General features: G+C 40.2%; 1 protein-coding gene across 1 annotated transcript; it reads right to left on the reverse strand.

The window, feature by feature from the left end:
• Window positions 1-127: 127 nt before the first annotated feature.
• Window positions 128-22,527, reverse strand: LOC311136185 (rho guanine nucleotide exchange factor 9-like). Its single transcript, XM_084170286.1, has 11 exons — window positions 22,357-22,527; window positions 18,807-18,986; window positions 18,311-18,400; window positions 12,824-13,048; window positions 5,846-6,025; window positions 5,322-5,554; window positions 4,859-4,988; window positions 3,996-4,127; window positions 2,372-2,615; window positions 2,222-2,290; window positions 128-2,120 (listed from the first exon to the last, which is right to left on the reverse strand). Exons 1-11 carry the CDS (start codon window positions 22,375-22,377, stop codon window positions 1,951-1,953), a joined length of 1,674 nt encoding a protein of 557 aa, XP_084026412.1. The 5' UTR covers window positions 22,378-22,527; the 3' UTR covers window positions 128-1,950.
• Between the last annotated feature and the right edge of the window lie 314 nt (window positions 22,528-22,841).

The following is a 22,841-nucleotide window of genomic DNA, read 5'->3' on the forward strand; positions in this document are numbered from 1 at the left end:
CATTCTGAGAAATTAATTTAGATAATCTTGGTGTTTATCCATCGCATTACAGTTTATGTTAATGCACATCTGTTTATACCTAACAGGGTACTGCACAACTTAAGTTATTAAGAAGGAAACAATCATGTTGACGCATTTTGATTTATTCCAAGCCATAGTCACAGAATTAATGATAAATCATCCATAATTATCAATAAAACCAAAAATTAAATAAAACAACTTATCAATTCAGACATTTAAGCATTTGTTTTCATTATAATGCACTTTTTAAAATAAATTAATGAATGTTCCATATCAGTTAATCAAGAGAAAATGCCTTAATATTTAAAGTGTTTTTTCTTTCAATATTACTGCACACTTTCATATTGCGCTTTTATACTGTATCTAATGCAATGTATTAAATCCTAGTTAATTTTTTTGGCATATAAATAAATATCCTTTTAAAAATTGTTTTTACCCTTTGAATACAAATATAGATAACAAGCTTGACCACCAGCATTTCCTTTGCATTTTTCATGTGAAATTCTTGTAAAACTTTGTTGTTGAAGTAGCCATCATAATGCCTAAAAAAACCCACACTGGAATCCCCCTGAAACGTTCCTCATCTGCTTCATCTAAGCCTGATGGCAGACCAAGTGAAGGCTTTAACCTGCAATGACAGGCGTAAAATCAGTCATGTCATAACATTGTGCTGGCACTATGAAAGCCACCACAAGAAAAAGACTACCAAGATGTTTTTACTGTAGTTTGGCTACCTTAAACAAAGTGGTATAATTTTTTGGTCCTAACCAATAAAGCTTTCACTATCAAGAATGAATATCACATGAAAATATAGCCAATGGATAGGGGTTTAACCATGGTCATTTATGGAACTATCGTCAAATAGTTTTATAGTAGGCCTTTTTATGTCCGAAGGTTATGCGATCACAATCCTTGTTAAATGACTTGGGCGGTTGAAAGGCATTCTAGCAGACTCTTCTACCTGACGAAATCACAGGTGGATCTTAGGTAAGTGCAACTATAACCACATATTATTCTACAATGACTGTGAGGTGCCCGGTGGTAAAGAAAGCACTATACAATGTACTGTATGTTAGCTGAATATACTGTAATATCAGGTCTCAAACTACCATCCTGGTTATGTAAAATCAGTGTGAATTACTATTTAAGAGAACACCACAAGATGATATTCCTATCAGACTTAAGTACCTACATGTAATAAAAATATATACAACATATATACCCTGTCAACAATATAAGATGTATTTGAATGAGTCACACTGAAGTTGATGATGCTGATTCTCTTTTTCCTTTGACCCGTAAGAATATAATTGCACAATGAATACCTACAATGGACTTGATCATGCATTATAAATTAACAAAAATAAAATTGAAATAAATACTCACAAAAACAATACAAGACTGATGAATTTGGCCAGCATTTTACATTAACAAAAAAAAAAGAATTTAAAAAAAGAGAGAAACTCATAAAATGCCCATTAAGGTCACAGTGAACTGTAGGACACAACCAGATTTGGCATAAAGATCAATGTATGACTAGTGCTTCCTCATTTTTAAATGTGGACACAAATGTTCTGTTAGTTCTTCCTTGAAACTCACGGTTCCATTTTCCATTGTCCAAGGATTAGTAGAAGTCACAAAAATATTCTCACAGATCTTGAGATAGGAAGGTGTTTTGGTTTCTCTCAGGTTCCAAAGGTGTGGTCATTCGCTGTGGTAGTTGTGTTGGTAGTTGTCATTGCAGTCATACAGGTAAAGTGATTATAACAGTACAGTCATCATTGAGATGCTCACAAGCTAAATGTTTGACAATCCAAATACTCTTGAGTCCAAATACTATTGTGTTCAGCTTTCCCTAAAAAGAGTCACAATTGAAATACAATGGTGCTTCTCAAAAAAATAAGGTGGTCTTTCTAAAATATCTCTTCTCTATTTCCTAAAGGGGGTTAACCTGCTGAAGCTCTGCCAGAAGGGAGACTTGCACCTTTCAGGTTCAGGGAATTCAAATTCTGATTGTTCCATGCCGTCTCCTACCAAGTACTGTCCTGGATTCATGGGGTCCATAGGAGGGGGGTATCCGGGGGGCACAGACCTATGGCCTACACATGGGAGGAGAGATATTAAGGAGGAGAGAGATGCACTATATATGGACTAAAAACAGAAGCTGTTAGTTAACTAACTTGGTAAAGTGTGCATTTACCTTTTTGTTTGGTCATTCTTCGCACCGTCATTGCCGCTTGTCGCTTCTGATACTCTGATATCTCAAACCCTGAAAAATATAAATAATTGTTATTTTCATTCATCATTTTCATTTATGTTGTACAAATTAACATTTCTTTCACATTCACACCTATTTTTTCATCCTCTTGCACCATCTTGCGTTCCTCGTGGAAAGCTTTTAGCCAGCGAAGTTTCTCCTCCAGCTTCTTGGCCAGGAAGATGTGGATCTCGTCGGATTCCTTATTACTCAGCTTGAACGCGTTCTTCACACTCACGTTGAAGTCATCATCCCGCCCATCGACGGCATCAACTACATTGTACCTGTCCATATCCATGCGGCCCTTGTAGTACAGGATGTCTCGTCTTATCAAGTCCTGAGGGAAAAGGAAGGGAGGGAGGAGCGGACGGGAAAGGAAAAATAAAGTAGAGTGGATTCTAATTATCTACGCCAGTGCTTTGAACACTAGCGAGGTACTGCGAAACCCAGGTGACAGACAGACAGGAAATGAAAAGGCTTGAATTCCTGGCAGCCAGGAAGAAATAAGTGAATTTTTACTAATTGCAGCCTATCAATTTCCCTGTGATAGACAGGGTTCCAGACAATCACCCTGATGAATAATGCACTTTGCTGTAAACAGCTGCTCCAGATTCCAGGTGTCCCATCCCCATTAGTGATGTTTCTGCTGCGTACTATGTATTCCTGTCCTCTCGGAGAGCTTGCGTCACACTTGTCCCAGCTGCCAGTGGTAGCGGTAAACTCTGAGAGACACAACAGCCCTGTGTACTGTCCTGTAAGCCTGTCAGCTCCCCTTTGGACGGCCTTATGTTACAACACTGTTGTCATCCACCTCAGGAGCAGGAATCAATCACAGTGCTGAGGGGATGGAGATCAAAGATAAGACCTCACAGACAAGCAGGGATGAATCTCCATCCAGTTCTGTTACATCAAGTACCACAGGATCCATTCCATTTCAAGAGCTGAATTAAAGATGTGTTCCTGACCATTTTAATTTCAAACTGCAAATTGCATGGTGACAATATATCACACTGATATAGGTTGCAGAATTTCCCTCACTGTGAAGTTTCTGAGAGCTACCATCACATTTGAATGACTAAGCTTTTACAAAGACTCGTACTAATAGGCCAATTAATGGGATTGATTGAGGGTTTAAGAGCTAAACATTAATTGAGAATTTCTTAACATGACATTTGAGAATCTCTCAACACATTTTGAGCTATTGGATGCATTTCAGAACTTCTTAAATTATTTTTTACTTGAGATGCTTCTTATTTTAACAGTTTAAGTTTTGTGTATATGACTCAAATATCTTGTCGGAATTGGGGAGTAAAGAGGAATTATTGTCATATAAACTACTATAAAAACTGTAGTCATAATGTCCTAAAGCTCTGTCTGAGGCTAAGCATTTTCTTATACAACCCTGTGACTTTCTGTTTTGCACAATAAATCATTACCCCTTAGGCACATTAAGCTGGTGACATACCTCTCTTTTTCAAGCAGCGACCTTCACTTGCCTTGAACCTGGGAGTGTAACTAAATGTACAAACACACATACTGATTTTGCTGCCATGTTTTATTCACAAACAAATTGACCAGTTGATCACATTCTAAACAAATTCATGCCAACTCTGTCTGCAAAAGAGAGTGGTTACATTGGCAATATGTACAGATGGATGTGCCAAGACTGGTTCCGATCAATTCAATAGCATTTGTTACCCAGATGTGGCCACCTTACCTTTTTACACAGAACCATCTGATGGTCGAACAGGAAGAAGACCCTGGTCTGACTCCGCCCATATGGCTGGTAGATCCATGACATCTCCCCAGTGTACACCAGCTCTGTACTCCTGTCTAGAATATCATCCCCCTGCACAGAGAAATACAAGAAGGTCAGATCTTTAAACAGGATCAATAACAGTCTGTGATACATAGTCAACAAAACAGAATCATTTTATGCTTATGACATTAGAAAATTGACTGATAAGATACTGACTGGTAAGACAGGCTTCCTCTCATGTTACATTGACTCATTAGATAATGACAGAAGAATCAAATACATAGATGGTGACAAAGTAGAACTCTGGTGGGTTTGAAAAAAAAATTACTTTATATAATTACAGTACCTCAGTGATTGTGCAACTCTGGAAAAACTCTCTTCAACTAGGTCAGAGTGGCCTGATATCGCTAGCTCTCTCACGCTCACATCAAATACAGGCTCTAGTCAAGCAACACAGATCCTTTCACTTCCTTTTCTCACTCCTGATTAACTTCATCCTGATGAAACGGAGTGCTTCAAAATGCACTGCATTTGACAATCTATGTTTTCAAAAGAGTAGGTACTCCAAAAGGAGCGATTGATACATTTTCCTTTAGAAGAAACAACAACTTCTTGCCTCTAAACCTTCATAGAAGCTCTACGTGACAGCTTATCAAACTATTTCCGTTGTAAAATACATTATGTTTCAAACTCTGACCAAAACAAACTAGTAGCAAAGGAGTGAGTTGACAGAGAAAAACATTGAAGTAAAACAGATTGTTGTATGTTTGTCCCATAGTACTTGTTAGTTCCTCAGTCCTGTCACCCTGTCTCAGTCCTACCTCCCAGTCCAGCACAGACGCCTGCCACTGTGCTATCTTGTCAATGTTTTCCAGGCGACGCTTCCGCTCGTTAATTTGCTGAGTGACGTTCCGCATGACAGCCAGTGCTGCAGCGACGTAACGGTAGTCACTACGAGAGGAGGGGAGGAGACACAATGTTATAGTGGAGGTGACTAAGAAGGAGGAATAGGTCAACAATAGTACTGTAGATAGTCAGGCATGCATACTGTGCCACATCTCTATCATAGCATCACTGCACAAAGCAACAATACTTTTAGTTTAGCATCCATGTCTAGGATCCTCACATATTAATGAAAGACCCTCATGTCTCATACTGGCCAATTACACTGAACAAAAAAGACCATTCATTCCAGCAGGATCTTTATCAGTAGAAACATGCTTCATCATGACACAGAGATTAATGTAAATCTTTGATGTGAAATTGAGACTGAGGGACAGGTACCTGTGCTCCTGGACAGTGTACTTGAGCAGCTCTGCCAGCTGCAGAGGGTACTTGCAGATCTTCTGGACGGGCGTGAGCAGGAAGCCATCAATGGCGATGTCAATCATCTGCTGCACCAGGCGACACGCTTCGAAGAAGTGCTGATAGCGGCCATCCTTCATCAGCCGAGAGAGCTCCATGCAGGCATCCACGTGGTTGTTGCAGTACTCTGAGTAGATCCAAAAGCCATCTTGCTGCAACAGATAAACGTGTACACAGTATGTCTGAAATGCTGAAACAAGCTGCGAATGTTTTTCTTTTTTTGGAGTTCACAAAATAGTGAGCGTGCACTACTGCCTTAAGTTACCATTGAAATTAATAACCAAAGGGAACTCTGAAATGCCCCATCATCAAGGTTCTCAGATGTATGACAAAGGATGAGAATCCAATGGACATGTACGTATGATACACAAGGTTTGCTCAAATCTATTGAGGGATTACATTTAAAAAACACTTGAAATCCTGAGAGATACAAAAATGCTTACATGCTCTAGGAAGCAGGGACCTATTTCACTGAGATGAGGTTCTTCTGTATTGTACTGCTTCTCCAGGTCTCTGACAAAGCCCATTTGAAACCTGTAGATATCTTCAATGTTCCCAAATATGACCCTCAACTGGTCATCGTTGAACATGTCTCTTCTTTTTTTACATTGCCGGAAGTAACCCTGAGGCAACAAAGAAAAAAAAAGTTCTGTTCCAATATTATGCATTTCAAAGGATAGTATTTCATTGATGTTGCATTGCATCTCGGATGTGTTTTTTTTTACTGCAGGGTGTCATGTAAAAATCTTCCCGGCCTGAAATACTTCCCAATCGTTCTGATTATGTTGTGATTGTGACGTCATGTTCGAAAATTTCTCACAACGTGAAAATATTCCCAGTTTAATAATTGCATGTGCGTCTCTTTATATGGATGGCTGTGCTCGTCGGATGTTTCTCTCGCATCCTACATAGCTCCCAAATCTTTGCAACATATCTCTCCTCACATCAACAGCTCCTGAGTGGTGCAGTGGTCTAAGGCACTGCATCGCAGTGCTAACTGTGCCACTAGAGATCCTGGTTCAAATCCAGGCTCTGCCGGCCGCGACCGGGAGACTCATGGGCGGCGCACTATTGGCCCAGCGTTGTCCAGGGTAGGGGAGGGAATGGCCGGCAGGGATGTAGCTCAGTTGATAGAGCATGGCGTTTGCAACGCCAGGGTTGTGGGTTCGATTCCCATGGGGGGCCAGTATAAAAAAAAAAAAAAAGAAAAAGGTATTCACTAACTGTAAGTCGCTCTGGATAAGAGCGTCTGCTAAATGACGTAAATGTAAAATCAACCCTCTGCACTTTGACGCGTGAGTCCGGGTGTATATATGCTGACCTTACGCCTCAACAAGCTTCTGATTGGTCAGTGTCAATACTCCTGGCCACCATTGATTGGCAGATGTGTGAAGCAAATGCGCGTGCCCACAGAACAGTTTTTCGAGGATGTGAGAGAAACATCCGCACGAGCTCAACCATCCACATAAAGATATGCGCGTGCAATTATTGAACTGGGAACATTTTCACACTGGGAGAAATTTTACAGCATGACGTCACAATCAGAACACAATCAGAACGACTGTGAACTATTTAACGCTGGAAATATTTTTACATGACACAGGGCATTCAAACAGTTTTGTCTGAGCTTAAAAAAGGCATCAGTGCCAATAACTGCATCATAATCATAATTTATTCACTGTTACTTTCCCATCGAATTTATTTTTCTAACCACATTTTTCCCAGATTAGACCTAGGGAGAAATAAAGGCAGGAAAGATGGCTACAGCTCTATAAGCAAGAGTCTCAGTTATGTAACTCATCCCCTCTGTGGGAGCTCATTTCTCCAATAACATTTCAAGTCATTCCTGAAAAATCATATAGTTTCACACTTAAGTGACCCATCACGCTTCAATACCCATTCCTAGTCACCTAGACATTACGATTTGCCATTTGATGTTGCTTACACATTTTTTTTACATTTTAGTCCTTTAGCAGACGCTCTTCTCCAGAGCAACTTACAGTTAGTGAGTGCATACATTTTTTCATACTGGTCCCCCGTGGGAATCGAACCCACAACCCTGGCGTTGCAAGCGCCATGCTCTACCAACTGAGCTCTGCGTCATTTTGGGGGTTCCGAAGCACATTGTGATTATGTAATATGTCTGTGGGAACAGAGGGAAAACTGATGAAAAATGTCATAGATTGGGTAACAGCTTCTTGAGTACTTTTTCGTGTACTCTCCTGGGTGTGTTGTTTGACGGAGACAGGTTGTGCGTGAAGAGATGGAGTGCTTGTTTCTATATATGCTGGGGAAGAGTGCAGTGGGATGGGAGGGATGCTATTTCTGAGCCCACAACCAGCATTTACGGGTCAGCCATCGCTTCTAATCTCTCACTAAAACACTGTAGCATGTCACTACTCTTTAGAACATCATTGACTGAAGTTTGCCTTTAGACACATTTTGTTCCTAGTCCGTGGAAAGCACTGTACTGCATAATCTAATCACTGTAGTGCACAAGAGCTGTTATAGCACTGTGGAAATATTGGATATACAGTTTATTGGGTACTTAGATAAATACAAATACACTTTTTCAACCTTCATGTTTATAAATGACTTTAGCATTGTTTTGTGGCACAGTCAATGCCACACAGCTCTAACGGGCCAGAAGGTTGAGGGTTCGCAGACCACCATGGAAAAATGTACAAAAAGAATGTACTCCCTGCCTGTCTCGTTACACTACGATCAGAGCCGGCTGCAGACAATGATCAACTAGGCGGAAATCCATTTAACATTTGATGATATTTATAATTATATAAAATACATGCAACAGATTTTCCACCAACAGGTTTCTGTGCCAATGCACCACAATAACCAATAAGCAACGCATAACTGCATACCGACTTCCGACTTGGAACGCTTATCATCATGGTTAGCGTTCAACACCACAATCAAGTAGAGCAGGGGTCTCCAACAAGTCGATCACAAACTACCAGTAGCTCGCAGGCAACCTATGAGTAGCTCGCCAAACAATTCTGAAAGTACATGCAATTTTCACGTATTCCACCGCAAACTGTCATAAACAAATCTCACAAGTATCAGACACTACAAGCTCCCAGCTACTATCTTATCAACACAACATTGCCATTATCCCACCACTGGTTAGCTACTAATGGCTTAATTAAAAAGCCAAACCTAACACAATATCTGCCAATGAATTTCCAGCAATATTGCCAGTCTGTCTGTGTGGGGTGCTCTTATGTGTATCACTCCGTGTGTAGCCAGTTGATGTGATAACCTTCTTGTGGTTTGACAGAAATACTTTCACCAAAACCTTCATTAAAACTCGTTTTTCAACCACTCCACAAATGTCTTGTTAACAAACTATAGTTTTGGCAAGTCGGTTAGGACATCTACTTTGTGCATGACACAAGTAATTTTTCCAACAATTGTTTAGACAGATTATTTCACATATAATTCACTGTATCACAATTCCAGTGGGTCAGAAGTTTACAAACACTAAGTTGACTGTGCCTTTAAACAGCTTGGAAAATTCCAGGAAATTATGTCATGGCTTTAGAAGCTTCTGATAGGCTGCTTGACATCATTTGAGTCAATTGGAGGTGTACCTGTGGATGTATTTCAAGGCCTACCTTCAAACTCAGTGCCTCTTTGCTTGACATCATGGGAAAATCAAAGGAAATCAGCCAAGACCTCAGAAAAAAATTGTAGACCTCTAGTCTGGTTCATCCTTGGGAGCAATTTCCAAACGCCTGAAGGTACCACGTTCATCTGTACAAACAATAGTACGCAACTATAAACACCATGGGACCACGCAGCCATCATACCGCTCAGGAAGGAGACTTCTGTCTCCTAGAGATGAACGTACTTTGGTGCGAAAAGTGCAAATCAATCCCAGAACAACAGCATACAAAAGTATCTATATCCACAGTAAAACGAGTCCTATATCGACATAACCTGAAAGGCCGCTCAGAAAGGAAGAAGCCACTGCTCCAAAACCGCCATAAAAAAGCCAGACTACGGTTTACAACTGCACATGGGGACAAAGATCGTACTTTTTGGAGAAATGTCCTCTGGTCTGATTAAACAAAAATAGAACTGTTTGGCCATAATGACCATCGTTATGTTTGGAGGAAAAAGGGGGTTGCTTGCAAGCTGAAGAACACCATCCCAACCGTGAAGCACGGGGGGTGGCAGCATCATGCTGTGGGGGTGCTTTGCTGCAAGAGGGACTGGTGCACTTCACAAAATAAATGGCATCATGAGGAAGGAAAATTATGTTGATAGATTGAAGCAACATCTCAAGACATCAGTCAGGAAGTTAAAGCTTGGTCGCAAATGGGTCTTCCAAATGGACAATGACCCCAAGCATACTTCCAAAGTTGTGGCAAAATGGCTTAAGGACAACAAAGTCAAGGTATTGGAGTGGCCATCACAAAGCCCTGACCTCAATCCTATAGAAAATGTGTGGGCAGAACTGAAAAAGCGTGTGTGAGCAAGGAGGCCTACAAACCTGACTCCGTTACAACAGCTCTGTCTGGAGGAATGGGCCAAAATTCACCCAACTTATTGTGGGAAGCTTGTGGAAGGCTACCCAAAACGTTTGACCCAAGTTAAATAATTTATAGGCAATGCTACCAAATACTAATTGAGTGTATGTAAACTTCTGACCCACTGGGAATGTGATGAAAGAAATAAAAGCTTAAATAAATCCATCTCTCTACTATTATTCTGACATTTCACATTCTTAAAATAAAGTGGTGATCCTAACTGACCTAAGACAGGGAATTGTTACTAGGATTAAATGTCAGGAATTGTGTAAAACTGAGTTTACATTTCTTTGGCTAAGGTGTATGTAAACTTCCGACTTCAACTGTACCTAATATTTGTTATTTGCAAACTTTGCCATGAAATGCCCAGCAGCAGCACAGAACCATCACTAGACCTGCACATTAGACGGCACATTCCTGGCTCAGGATATGCGCAATTAAAGGGCCAGATGCACAATTAAAGGGGAATTACACTCAACAATCTATTTGCTAGTTTCCTTACAGACCTAAAATAAATGGTCTTCTGATGTGATGTAAGCATTGACATGGACTCAGAACATCAAATTTCGTTGTTTATCTATGAACAATTGTAGTTTTGAGAGTGAAAAATAAATACATCAAAAAATCAAAAACCAGGAACAATAAAACTGAGAAAACAGAATTTGGGAAAATATAAAACAGCATTTGGGGGAAAAAATCTCAGATTTTATATGGCCCCCTTTAGAGTTGTTTATTAACTATTATTTTACCAGGTATATTAACAGAAAACATAGTGCATTATTTTCTCTTGTACACTAAGGACCTGGGGAAGAGTTGCAGGGGAGAGAAGAGAAGAATGTTCCTATTTGAAAGCTAGAAATAAAATTGTAGCTCGCGACATGTTTCCTTTTTTAAAAGCTCTCATAATAGAAAAGGTTGGAGACCACTGAAGTAGAGTATGTCAATCTTGAAAATACATCCCTCCCTACTCAGCATCGAAGGCTTGGTTTGACAATCTCAATTGTAATTAAACTTTTTGGTGTTTTGTAACAGATGTCTCTTTCCATTAATCGAATGGCTGCTGCACAGTTTGGATGCTGGAATTATATTAGAGTGGAGTGGATGAACATGCGCAGGCAGCCTACAGGAGACTTTTGAAGTAGCCTTATCAGATTAAAGCATTGTGACTAGTTGTGTTATGCCACACATAAAAGGTAATGCATTTTAAAAGTTAAATGACAAATATTTAGGATAGATTGTAGCGTTATATTATAGGTCGAGTCATAACCGCTCGGATCGGAAAGGAGGCAGAACCCTGTTAAGCTTTCCTGAATAACTGGGCCTGCTGGGAGCATATATAGGATGACTTGGGAGAATGATGACTGGCAACAGACAACGTATCAGTATTGGAAGTAAAAATACAGCCAGACTGGTATGCTACTGTGTCTTTCTATAATCTGTCGAGAGTAGACCCACAGCTGATCCAAATGGAATGAAACAGGGACTTTACGCCATTATTCAAATTACATTTTCACTGCAGTTTACAGCCTAGAGTAGAATTGTACTCAATTGTACTCACTTGAAAACAATAATGCAATTTCTTTATTGGATTGTGGTGTTGTAGGATAGTCTAGGTAGGATCACTTTATTGTCCCTAAACAAGATCAATAGGGGAGCTTTTTAAGCTGCGTGTCTTCACTGTTCTTTAATGCCTAGTGACGCACCTGGCCTCCCCACTGCCTATCAGCTATTCCTCTATCTTGTGGATTTATATTGAAAATTGGTGCAGATTTAAATGATTTTATGTGTGGTATGATTGCTAGTTAACCTATTGCAGATCTGCACAAACGATCCAACTACCACTATTGTCACTATGGATAGACGGCAGGATAGACAGTTGACTGGTAGACTATATTGTCCTGTGGTATAGTAAGCGTGAGGAAAAGCATAGTACATGAAGGTGTCTGCATACTAGGTTCGGTTTGCTCCTAGCAGAACTCGGCTAGGCGAACTGAACGTCCGTGCCTCGCATACTCCCTTAAAAGACCTCTTGAAAAACAAGAAAAAAACAGCAATAGTACTGTTTGTCCCTCTTGAGACGCCATAGCCAGTATACATTTCCTCAAAATAGTCTGAATTAATCTAAGATAACTCAAGAAATCTGTAATTAATTTTGAAGTTTTTGCCGAGGAGGACTTTTTACATCTAACTAAAATGTTTGGTGCAGTATTTCTCAAGTTAAAAAATGTGCATGAAAACGAGTCGTCTCTCATTGAATGACAACAAACACTTCATTGAAGAATCCCTACTGTTGACCAATCACCGATGAAGGGGCGTAAACTTTGGATACCGAACTTCGGCTTGTCTCAGTAAAATATTTAATGTGCACAAACAGCCGAAAAAAACCTTGCAGAAGACCAAAAGTAACAAAACGCCTAAAATGTTTTGCCCCCAACAAAATGTAACTTAGGGCCCCCAAAAGGCTAGGGCCGGCTCTGACTGCATGTAAGATGTTTTATTGTCACATATACCGGAGAGGTGCAGTGAAGTGTGTGGTTTTACAGGGTCAGACATAGTAGTACGGCACCCCTGGAGCAAATTAGGGTTACGTGCCTTAATCAAGGGAACATCGACAGCTTTTTCACCTTGTCGGCTCGGGTATTCTAACCAGCGAGCGACTTTTCAGTTACTGGCCCAACGCTCTAACCACTAGGCTACCTGCCACCAGGTTATATGGATACGCAGACCCGTGAGCCACTGCGGCCCCTCATGATATGTTCAGATTTTTTGTGGCCCCCACCCCAATCAAAGTTGCCCATCCATGGTCTATAACCTCTGCTTCACATATGCCCTTCAGTCTCTGGAAGATCTCCTCTAGCCAACCAAGCCTACCTCACATATGTCCTTCAGGTGTTTGATGTAGTGACGCTCTGTGCTCATGATCTCGTTGATTACGTTGGCCCTCATCTGGTCTCTGTTCTGGATGGGCTGGCCCAGGCAGAGACAGTCGCTGCTGCTGGGGCTGGCCTCCGCATGGCCGTTCTGGACCTCACTGGGGCTGGGGCTAGCCCCCTCAACTGTCTCTACCGCCGTGCTCTCCTCCTGGTTCACCCACAGCTGAGGACAGCAGAACACAACATGTCAGCCTGGACAAATAAACAGTAGCATCAACAATCAGGGTTCGGGTTGTATGTGATCTAAAATATTATTAAAATACAAAAAACAACACCATACTAATTCCAAAGCCATGGGACTTTTTTCTCTCTATTCAAATTCATTTTCAATGCCACTCCTTCAGTTTAAATTGAACAATGTGTATCATAATTAGATTTGACACAAAACCTGTTAAAAAAGTATAGAAATATCCATATCAGGCCTTCATTCCTCTGATGCACCTGTAAAAGAGGTACCTGTCCAAAAAAGATAGTCATTTATCTTGAATTCTAACGAACACATTGCAGTGGGAAAAAGCCTTTACATTGAATAGTAGGGTTGGGAATTGCCAGGAACCTCACGATACGATATTATCACGATACTTAAGTGCTGATACGATATGTATTGCAATTCTCACGATTCTATATGTATTGAGATTTGATACTGGGATTTTACTGCGATTCGATGTTCCAAACATATTGCTCACCATAGGTCTGCTGCAGAGGGACAAAAGAGAGCCATGAGAACGGGTTTTGATCAGTTATGGAAATAAAAGTGCTGAAAACAAATTGGCTCCATATTTTAAAAGAAGATGGAGAACAAGCTATGAAGGAAAGTTTTGGTGCAGGTACAGCCAACTAGCGCAAAAATTATATTGTAATATTGTCAAAACGATACGATATGATATATTATCAAAAATAATATTGCGATATGTAACTGTATCGATTTTTTCTCCCATCACTATTGAATAGGTTGAACTTAAGCAACAGTATGTATCGAAACTAGAAAAAGAAACAAGCATGAAATTGCAGGTTAGGCTGAGTACATCACTGTGACTGCACAATAGAGCTTTAAGCATGAGCGCTCACAATATGTAAGGCAGTGACACAGGGAATTTAAAACAGCGCTTTGCTCCTGATAAATGGGACAGTTGATAGACTGCACTGCACAATCCCTGTGTTTCAACAGTGGCTGTTTCCAGTGTTGGGGAGTAGTGAACTACATGTAGTTCAACTAGTAATTTAACTACATTTTGCAGTAGCTTAGTGGTAGTTGCTCAATTCAAATCTTGGTAGTCTTTTCAGTACTTCATTACTTTTTTGCCATGTCGCGGTGTAGAAAACTACGGGAACTACACACATTTTTTTCTGCAAAAAAAGAAAGGGTGAAGTAGACAATAATTTCCTTTATTTTTTAGCATCAGACCTGCCAAATTCTCACTTGAAACAGAGCTTTTGTGTTTAATTGGTAGCTTGGTAAACTATATTTTCCGAGTAGCTTCCCCAACACTGCAAATTGATAGGGATATAACATGTTATAACTTAATCTAATGAACAATATGGGTCCACACAAGCATAAACCTTTCTCAGTCTCAAAATGCGCATTAGCCAATTAAAATAATCTACATAGTTGCACTTGATACAACGCTAAATGTATAGCAGTTCCCATAAGATAACCTGCCACATTTAGCCCTATGCTAACCTGACCAGCTGGCTGGTGATTATTTCCTGTAACAAATTCCGCATCAGCCTATCAAAGATCTTATACTTTATATCCACCAACCAATGGCATTTCTTTAAATAGGTCAACCCTGGCCACCAGAGGGATATTTTAAACCTCCAAATTCAAGGTTTACTTTTGTTCCACTTAGTCTGTCACAATTGTAGTGTGCAAATATTGCATGATGCAGATTTTTCGCATATATGACAAAATCCCACGTTTTTCACACATATCCATGTGCTTTTACGGGAAAAAGGAGGTCTATACAACATTTAAGTGTATCATACATCATTTTAAAAAATGGTCTTGTCAAATAGGTGCCATGTACCTCCATTATTATCGCTGCCAGGTAGCATTTACCAGTGAACTGTGAATCTGCAGGATACAGTAACAGTGGGTTTGAGGCCCCCTTGTGTCAAGCTTTTTTGTTAAGGAAAAAACTGTTCACTGCTGGTCCTTGATGCTCGATTCAAATAACACATATGTGACGAAGTGGATGATTATCATAATGCATATAAAACATGCAAGTGTAGTCTACATAAGAAATTAAGTGGTATTTTTGGTCTAATTGTGACGTTATACTATGCTATTATATTTGGTATGTTAGGCCTATGTAGAATACTAATTAATCATTCAGTGATCTTGCGAGACATTGATTTAGCTTTTAAAAAACGGCGACCCTGGGACCCCCATCATACGTCTTTTGTTCACGTCTTGTCTTATCATCAGGTGAATGATAATGGAAAGGAGAAGTAATCAACATTTTAAAATGAATAGATTTGGTTGATAGTTTTTCATTATTTTGACCTCCCCACATTATAATTGGAAGGCTCATACACACGGTCAAGAAATAACATTGTATTACAAAAGGGATAAAACCATGAAACAATGAATAGGATGTCCATCTATGCAGTATTCATTGTTTTATTAAAATCTGATACCTCCTAGTTGAGGGAGTTGCAGGAGTTGTGTGCATTAGTGCATCGGTTGCTTGAAGGCATCTCAAGGAATGAACTGTCACTTTGTGTAATCCTCAAAGGGAACTAATTTTAGCAACCTTGCCAGAGGACACGGGGTAGGTAGCTGACTCCTAATACACATCTACACAATCATTATGTTTTTCAGGAAAAATAAACATTACAAAGCCAGCCATGATGCAACTGTATTGTTAATGGGCACATTTCCCTCTAGGATATATAGGTACTATTTTCCCATAGAATTAGCTTATAATTTCTTGTCACATAAAGAAAATCAAACAGATAAACTCTAGTAATCACTGAGTAAGATGAGATGATGAGATCAGTTGGTAGATTCAGTCAAATAAAAAAAAGATGAGGCTGAAGCATTTACTCCAGAGTTTTGCTCAATCGTAACGACAGATAGTGGGGTCCGAAATTATTGACACCCTTGATAAAGATGAGCAATAATGACTGTATAAAATAAATAACTCAAATACTGAGCTATATTGTATGTTCAAAAAAATTGGGAAATTATATTATTTTATACTAATACAATTGCTCAGAGAAAGATCATACCCCCAAGACATTGTAACCTCCCCTGTTATTGGTAATGGTGAGAAGTTAGCATGTCTTGGAGGTACACTATATATACAAAAGTACGTGGAAACCCCTTTAAATTAGTGGATTCGGCTATTTCAGCCACACCTGTTGCTGACAGGTGTATAAAATCGAGCACACAGCCATGCAATCTCCATAGACAAACATTGGCAGTAGAATATTAAATAATAAATAAAAAATAAAATAAAAATGGCCTTACTAATGAGCTCAGTGACTTTCAACGTGGCACCGTCATAGAATGTCACCTTTCCAAAAAGTCCGTTCGTCAAATTTCTGCGCTGCTAGAGCTGCCCACGGTCAACTGTAAGTGCTGTTATTGTGAAGTGGAAACATCTAGGAGCAACAATGTCTCAGCCGCGAAGTGGTAGGCCACACAAGCTCACAGAACAGGACCACCAAGTGCTGAAGAGAGTAGCGCGTAAAAATCGTCTGTCCTTAGTTGCAACACTCACTACCGAGTTCCAAACTGCCTCTGGAAGCAACGTCAGCACAATAACTGTTAGTCGGGAGCTTCATGAAATGGGTTTCCATGGCCAAGCAGCCGCACACAAGCCTAAGATCACCATGTGCAATGCCAAGCGTCGGCTGGAGTGGTGCTTACAACTTTGTGGCAACAGTTTGGGGAAGGCCCTTTCCTGTTTAGGCATGACAATGCCCCTGTGCACAAAGCGAGGTCCATACAGAAATGGTTTGTCGAGATCGGTGTGGAAGAACTTGACTGGCCTGCACCGAGCCCTGACCTCAACCCCATCGAACACCTTTGGGATGAATTGGAACGCCGACTGCGAGCCAGGCCTAATCGCCCAACATCAGTGCCCGACCTCACTAATGCTCTTGTGGCTGAATGGAAGCAAGTCCCCGCAGCAATGTTCCAACATCTAGTGGAAAGCCTTCCCAGAAGAGTGGAGGCTTAATGAAGTCATTGCGTGCTAGGAATATGGGACCAAATACTAAACTTTTGACTACTTTATTTATAAGAATCTTTACGGTGTGTCAATAATTATTACCCCTACCTTTTTGAGAAAAAACAATACTACTTCTTAAACAATATCTATTTCTCTGAGCAATTGCATTAGTATAAAATAATATAATTTTTAGCTCAGTATTTTAATTATTTATTTCATAGTCATTATTGCTCATCTTTATCAAGGGTATCAATAATTTCGGACCCCACTGTATCTGACTGTTTGTTTGCAAATATGAAGTAGTTGTGGTCATTAAACCTATGAGAACAGCTACTGTTTAAGTCAGATATTGGTTGTGCTGTTTTAGGCCTAACCCTTTGTCCTTCATCACTACTTGGGTAACGAACCACACTTTGAGAGACTGCACATAGAGAAGATGGGTATAAAGCACCTCTGACATGTGCCAATCTATGTTAGAAACACTAGACCCCACCATAACATCCTGGACATAGAGTCATGGGACCCTTCTGAGATTGATTTTAAATATGCATGTGGCCATGCAGAAGTCACATATGACCTGTGCTGTAAGTCATATTTTCCAGACATCAGGTCTCAGTGCTTGATGGTATTATGTGTACACGGTATATTGCAGTCTGAGTACATTGTCCACGGGTGTCTATTTAGAGCCCACTCTCTCTGTTTCCTTGGACCAGTGGACAAAAGCTGTATGGTCAATTCATAGGATAGGTGCAATAATCCAGAAATGCTCTTAAGATTTTAGAAAATGTATGTTCCTGAAAATAACTTCCAACATGACAACAAATCCGGTTACATAAAATAACCATTAAATAGCTTTTATTTGAGTCACTCATCAAGCCTTGTTCGTTTTATCCACCTGTTTGATATGCTCTGTACTCTGCTAAAAGGTTGGTCATACATGTTTCATCATTCAGATCTGAGATGAATCAGTGCCTCAGTGCTCGCTTTTCAGTTGAGTGAGAGAGCAGATACTGAGAAAAAGAGAGTAAGTGAGAGGGAGTGAGAGTGAGAAAGAGAGTGTTGTTTGAGATACCATAGTTTGACCGTAATGCTATTACAAGCTTGACACTCGAAGCATGGTGATGTCTGCAAATGGAAGCAGTAGTATAAAGCGACAGGATGTTAGATATGGGGTGGTCCAATGTGCAGTGAGATGCTAGTTAAAACAGCTGCTTTGAAATACTTGCTGAAACTATTAAACGCACCTTGGTAGTTGTGTTTTGGAACCTTGGAGCTGCTATAGGGTTGATATAGAAAACCTGTTTTGTTTGAGGTTGTGGTGGATGGGGTTCAACCTTTGGAGAGAAAAACATGACATACCTCGTTCAGACTCATTTTTACAGTTGGCAGATGGAGAAGGCTAGTAGTGATAACCCAGCAAAGTATTAACTCCTCACTTTTCTGAAGTCTTCTTCTTTTCAAAGTATTTCAATTGGAGACTAGTAAATATTTTTAGTTCCTGTGAGATTAGCATGGCATAATCATATTTTGATCAATATCAAAATATCATCATCATCATCCAAGCCTAAAATATCTGCCCTCAAAACAGGGCAGTCAATCAATGATAATTATCAATGATAACGCAATGGCAAAGGATAATCCATCGCAGCATTGAGAATAGGTGGTAAACCCTAGTGTACTTGTTGAGGGGCAAGACACGGTGCAGCAGGGAATGAGAAAATCGTTGATGGCTCCACTCACCCTCACAAAGCTGGCTGGGAACCATCCTTCTTCATCATCAATCTGTCCCCACCACCAGTCCTTATTTGATGCATCGAGGACCTTGATGACATCCCCTGCCTTAAATGCCAACTCCCTGTCGGCCATGGTGACATGATCCCATACTGCCTCAGCGCTGACGATGGATCCCCCACTGATCAACTGTGGGAGAGGGGAGAGGGGTGAGGGGTGAGGGGTGAGGGGTGAGGGGTGAGGAGAGAGAGGGGTTGGGGTAGGGGAGAGAAGGGAAGGGAAGTGAGAGAGAAGAGAGGAGAGGGGAAATGGGGATGAGGGGTGAGGGGAGAGATGAGGGTAAGGGCTCATTATTACTTTTACAAGGGCAGGAGGGCACTATGAAGTCTTGGTGACAATATCTGAGTTTCTAACCAATTTATCTACCTATTCACTTTTATTTGACAAATGACCAGCATTATAAAGAGTTAAACATCTTTGATTCAGTGAAATTAACCTAACACATGAGGCGTTATAATCAATGCCAAAGTGATAGGCAATGGTGGATGACTTGATCTTTCCCATTTGTTCAGATTTGCTCTAATCTTCTCCAATATTAAATCCACCCATATACTGTATGTCCAGCCAAACACAACCAACTGTTCCCATCCCTATCCATTCCAACACTAACTAAAAGACACCCAAATGTCGATCCCCCAAAGACCTCATACCACAGATAGACACTGGTCTCTAAATTATGATTAAGTATAACATCCAGTAGTGGGTAGAGATGACTCAAGGATGATACCCTAACAGACACATGCCTATGTCTGTCCACCCTCAGGGAATACCTCCTTCTACATATTATCAATCTCAATCTGGGTTTAGGCATTAAAGTGGGGAAATCTAAAACTGTTCCAAAAAAGTATCTTGAAGAGGAATGATTGCGTTTATATTTCCCCATCTGTATTGCCATTGTAAAAGCCAGGTCAAACAAAACAAGTTCACAGTTTGACAACCCTATTAATTGCATCACCCACAGGGACTTAAATATTTCATTACACCTGTGCCACTTTTTGTCTAGCCCCTCCCTCTCATAAAATGGCCCTGGATTTGTGGGCAAAATCTGTAATTGGCCTTATTCTGTCTAAGACAGAGTTACTGTACATAAGACACTTCTCCCCTGTGTAAAATATCAATGTTACATAAGATGATCAGTAGTATATGGGTCAGTCACACTACTACAAAAAGCAGTTAAATAAGCCCAAAAGGAGTCAGTCAACCAAATATCTTCTTGTCTCAACATTAAAGTGTAAAAACCTGAATATGAACATAAACTATTGCTAGCCTATTGCTCTAGAGAGCATTGTGTAGTTGGCTAGAGCTTTGTGTAGTTGGCTAGTGCTTTGTGTAGTTGGCTGGAGTGTGAAGCAGGCTGTAGGGAGCAGGAGCACCATACTGAAACAGGGTGCAGACTGGTAGATGCTACATTGGTGCCGTGACCCAGATTACACAGCTGAGCTGCACTATCGACTGGCCGATAAATCCCTAAAACATAGCTGTAGTTGCTCTGCTTGGAGTGACTGTTTTTCTCATAATCCAAAAGAAAATAACAAACTTTGGCATAATTGATGTTTTACTCAACAGCGTTTCTCCAATATATTACGTAGAGAAAAATTCAAATTGACCTACCCTCCTTCACACTTTAATGTCATTACCTATTCCAGGTTACAGAGGGCCAACTGACTTTATGTATTAACATAATTAACATTTATTTAAACAAAGATTTATGCAATAGACCACAGGTGCCCTGCCTGAGCTCCACCTGATATCCTAATAACATCATGAGTGAAACGAAAAAAGGTGATAGCTCAAACGATGAGAGATACAACAGGATGAAAACAGATAGTAATCCCTCACAGTAATATACTAATTAACAAGTCAACATGTCCCCTGATAAATGTGGCAAGAGAGCTCACTCTCCACTATAACTCACATGCTCAAGAACAGAAAGGGGTATTTTTAGCTCCACATGCATCTCCATGTGAATGCACCCCTGCCTGCATTAAATATGCACACCCCTGTTTTGATATGACAACCTGTATTTGGCTTCCTCATAATACAACTAATGAATAACCCTGTCTTTTTTAAATAATGTCTGCATAGGCCTACTGACAGTAATACTGTTATTACACTAGAGCAGAGCATTCCCCTTGCAATACAGCTATTTTATCTCCTGTGAGACTCAATGCATCACCATTTATTTAACTGGGACCATGTGATATGAACAGCACTGAAGCATTCAATACAACAGGGAAACAGTAGGTCTATGCATTAAGTTGCAAACACACACACACAAAAAACAAAAACATGCTGTTACATTCATAGCATCTGTAGAATTGTCACTATGAAAACGCAAACTGCATTATATTAGGTCTACATAAAAATATTATATCCATATAACCATTCGTCATACTATTTAGGCCTACCAATTCGCATTCACTAAAAGCAATGTTTCGAGATATCCTATAGGCTACGTCATAAAATACAACATTATGTGGCACCACGGGGCCTACAGTGAGATAGGCCTACAGTGGAAGCATGGAAGTATATACATAAAAAACTACTTTAATATCAATGTTAAACCATTACAACATAGGTCAATATTTAAAAACAAAATAACTCTACATTCGATAATACATTATATTATTAGGCTACTGTATAGCTCGTTTACAGTAGGCTAGATAATGCTGTTTTTTGCATTGCGCCCACTAACGTTAGCGCTGAGACACAAATGACATGGTCAGTAGCCTACAAAATGCAATCTACAGCCTGAAGAATACCGTTATTCTATTTAAATATATCATTCTAGCGCAGGTAGAGTTGCATCCTTTCAATCCTACCAGATCAAGAAGATTCTGTGAAAAGGCCACATTTATTTCAAACGACCACCATATCCCCAACGCCAAGTAATCAACAGAACAGGCTTTTACTGAAAAACATTGCCTCTCCCACACAACATGCCAATAAAATAAATTTACCACGAGAACCCCGAGGCAAGGAACCGTTCCTAACAATCTATCTGGCGCCCGCGACTGCCATATGCCACTGATGGCCGACATGTTAAAGAAAATGTAAACCACAAACAAGATATGGTAATATAGAAAATACCAGCGCCATTCATATCGTGATGAGGCCATGTTGAAGCCTAGTGTGTCCCTCCATAAGAACACGCATTCGCTCCCACTTCCTCGCCTCAACTGCACGCCGTGCGTACTTGAGTGCGGGCTGTGATTATCCAAACGCGCACTGAGTGTATCAGCAACCACCAACCACACAAACATAAGCATCACATAACGATGATTACGACCATGCAAATGTTCACTTTCATATCCAAGGTCATAATGCAGAGCATGAGCTCTGCAAAATTAAATCGGTTAAGTAGCATATTGTTGTACACCAACATTTTGTGACTGTTCATAACGTAAGGAAACATTTCAGGTATTATCTCTAGCTACCTCCTCTTTCACATAATATTGTATTCATGCTTATAACTCTCTTACAGAATCATCATCCTCACCATCATCATCCTCATCATCATCAGAGTCTGCACCGTTAGTTCCCCTTCCACTCTGACACCCGTCGTCTGCTAGTTTCCCGATTTGCCGACTTGAATGCCGTTTTGCATTAGCAGGTAGGGGGTATTTGCATGCACTAAAAATTGTGATGGTAACGTAGCCACTGTAGAATGCTACTGCTGCAACTCTCCCTGCGTAGTGGGGAGCAAAAACCTGGGCGGTGCTTCGTGCATAGAGTTACATACCACAGGCACTCATTGGGGGCTCATCATTTATGGTTCCTAGCTTTAAACTGGGTGTCCTAACCTCGTGATGCTTGCTCATCAAAATATAGTTACAATCACCGGACCAGAAATATTAACATGAGGAACATAGACACTGTATGGTGGTTCTATTGGCCTGTGCCAGTTTGCAATTAAAATGTCTTAATTTCATTATAGGCCTAGGCTACTGTAATCATTGATAATAGTAAAAAAAACACAAATCA

Source organism: Coregonus lavaretus (genome assembly GCF_964263955.1).
Source record: "Coregonus lavaretus genome assembly, chromosome: 10".
Classification (NCBI taxonomy): Eukaryota; Metazoa; Chordata; class Actinopteri; order Salmoniformes; family Salmonidae; genus Coregonus; species Coregonus lavaretus.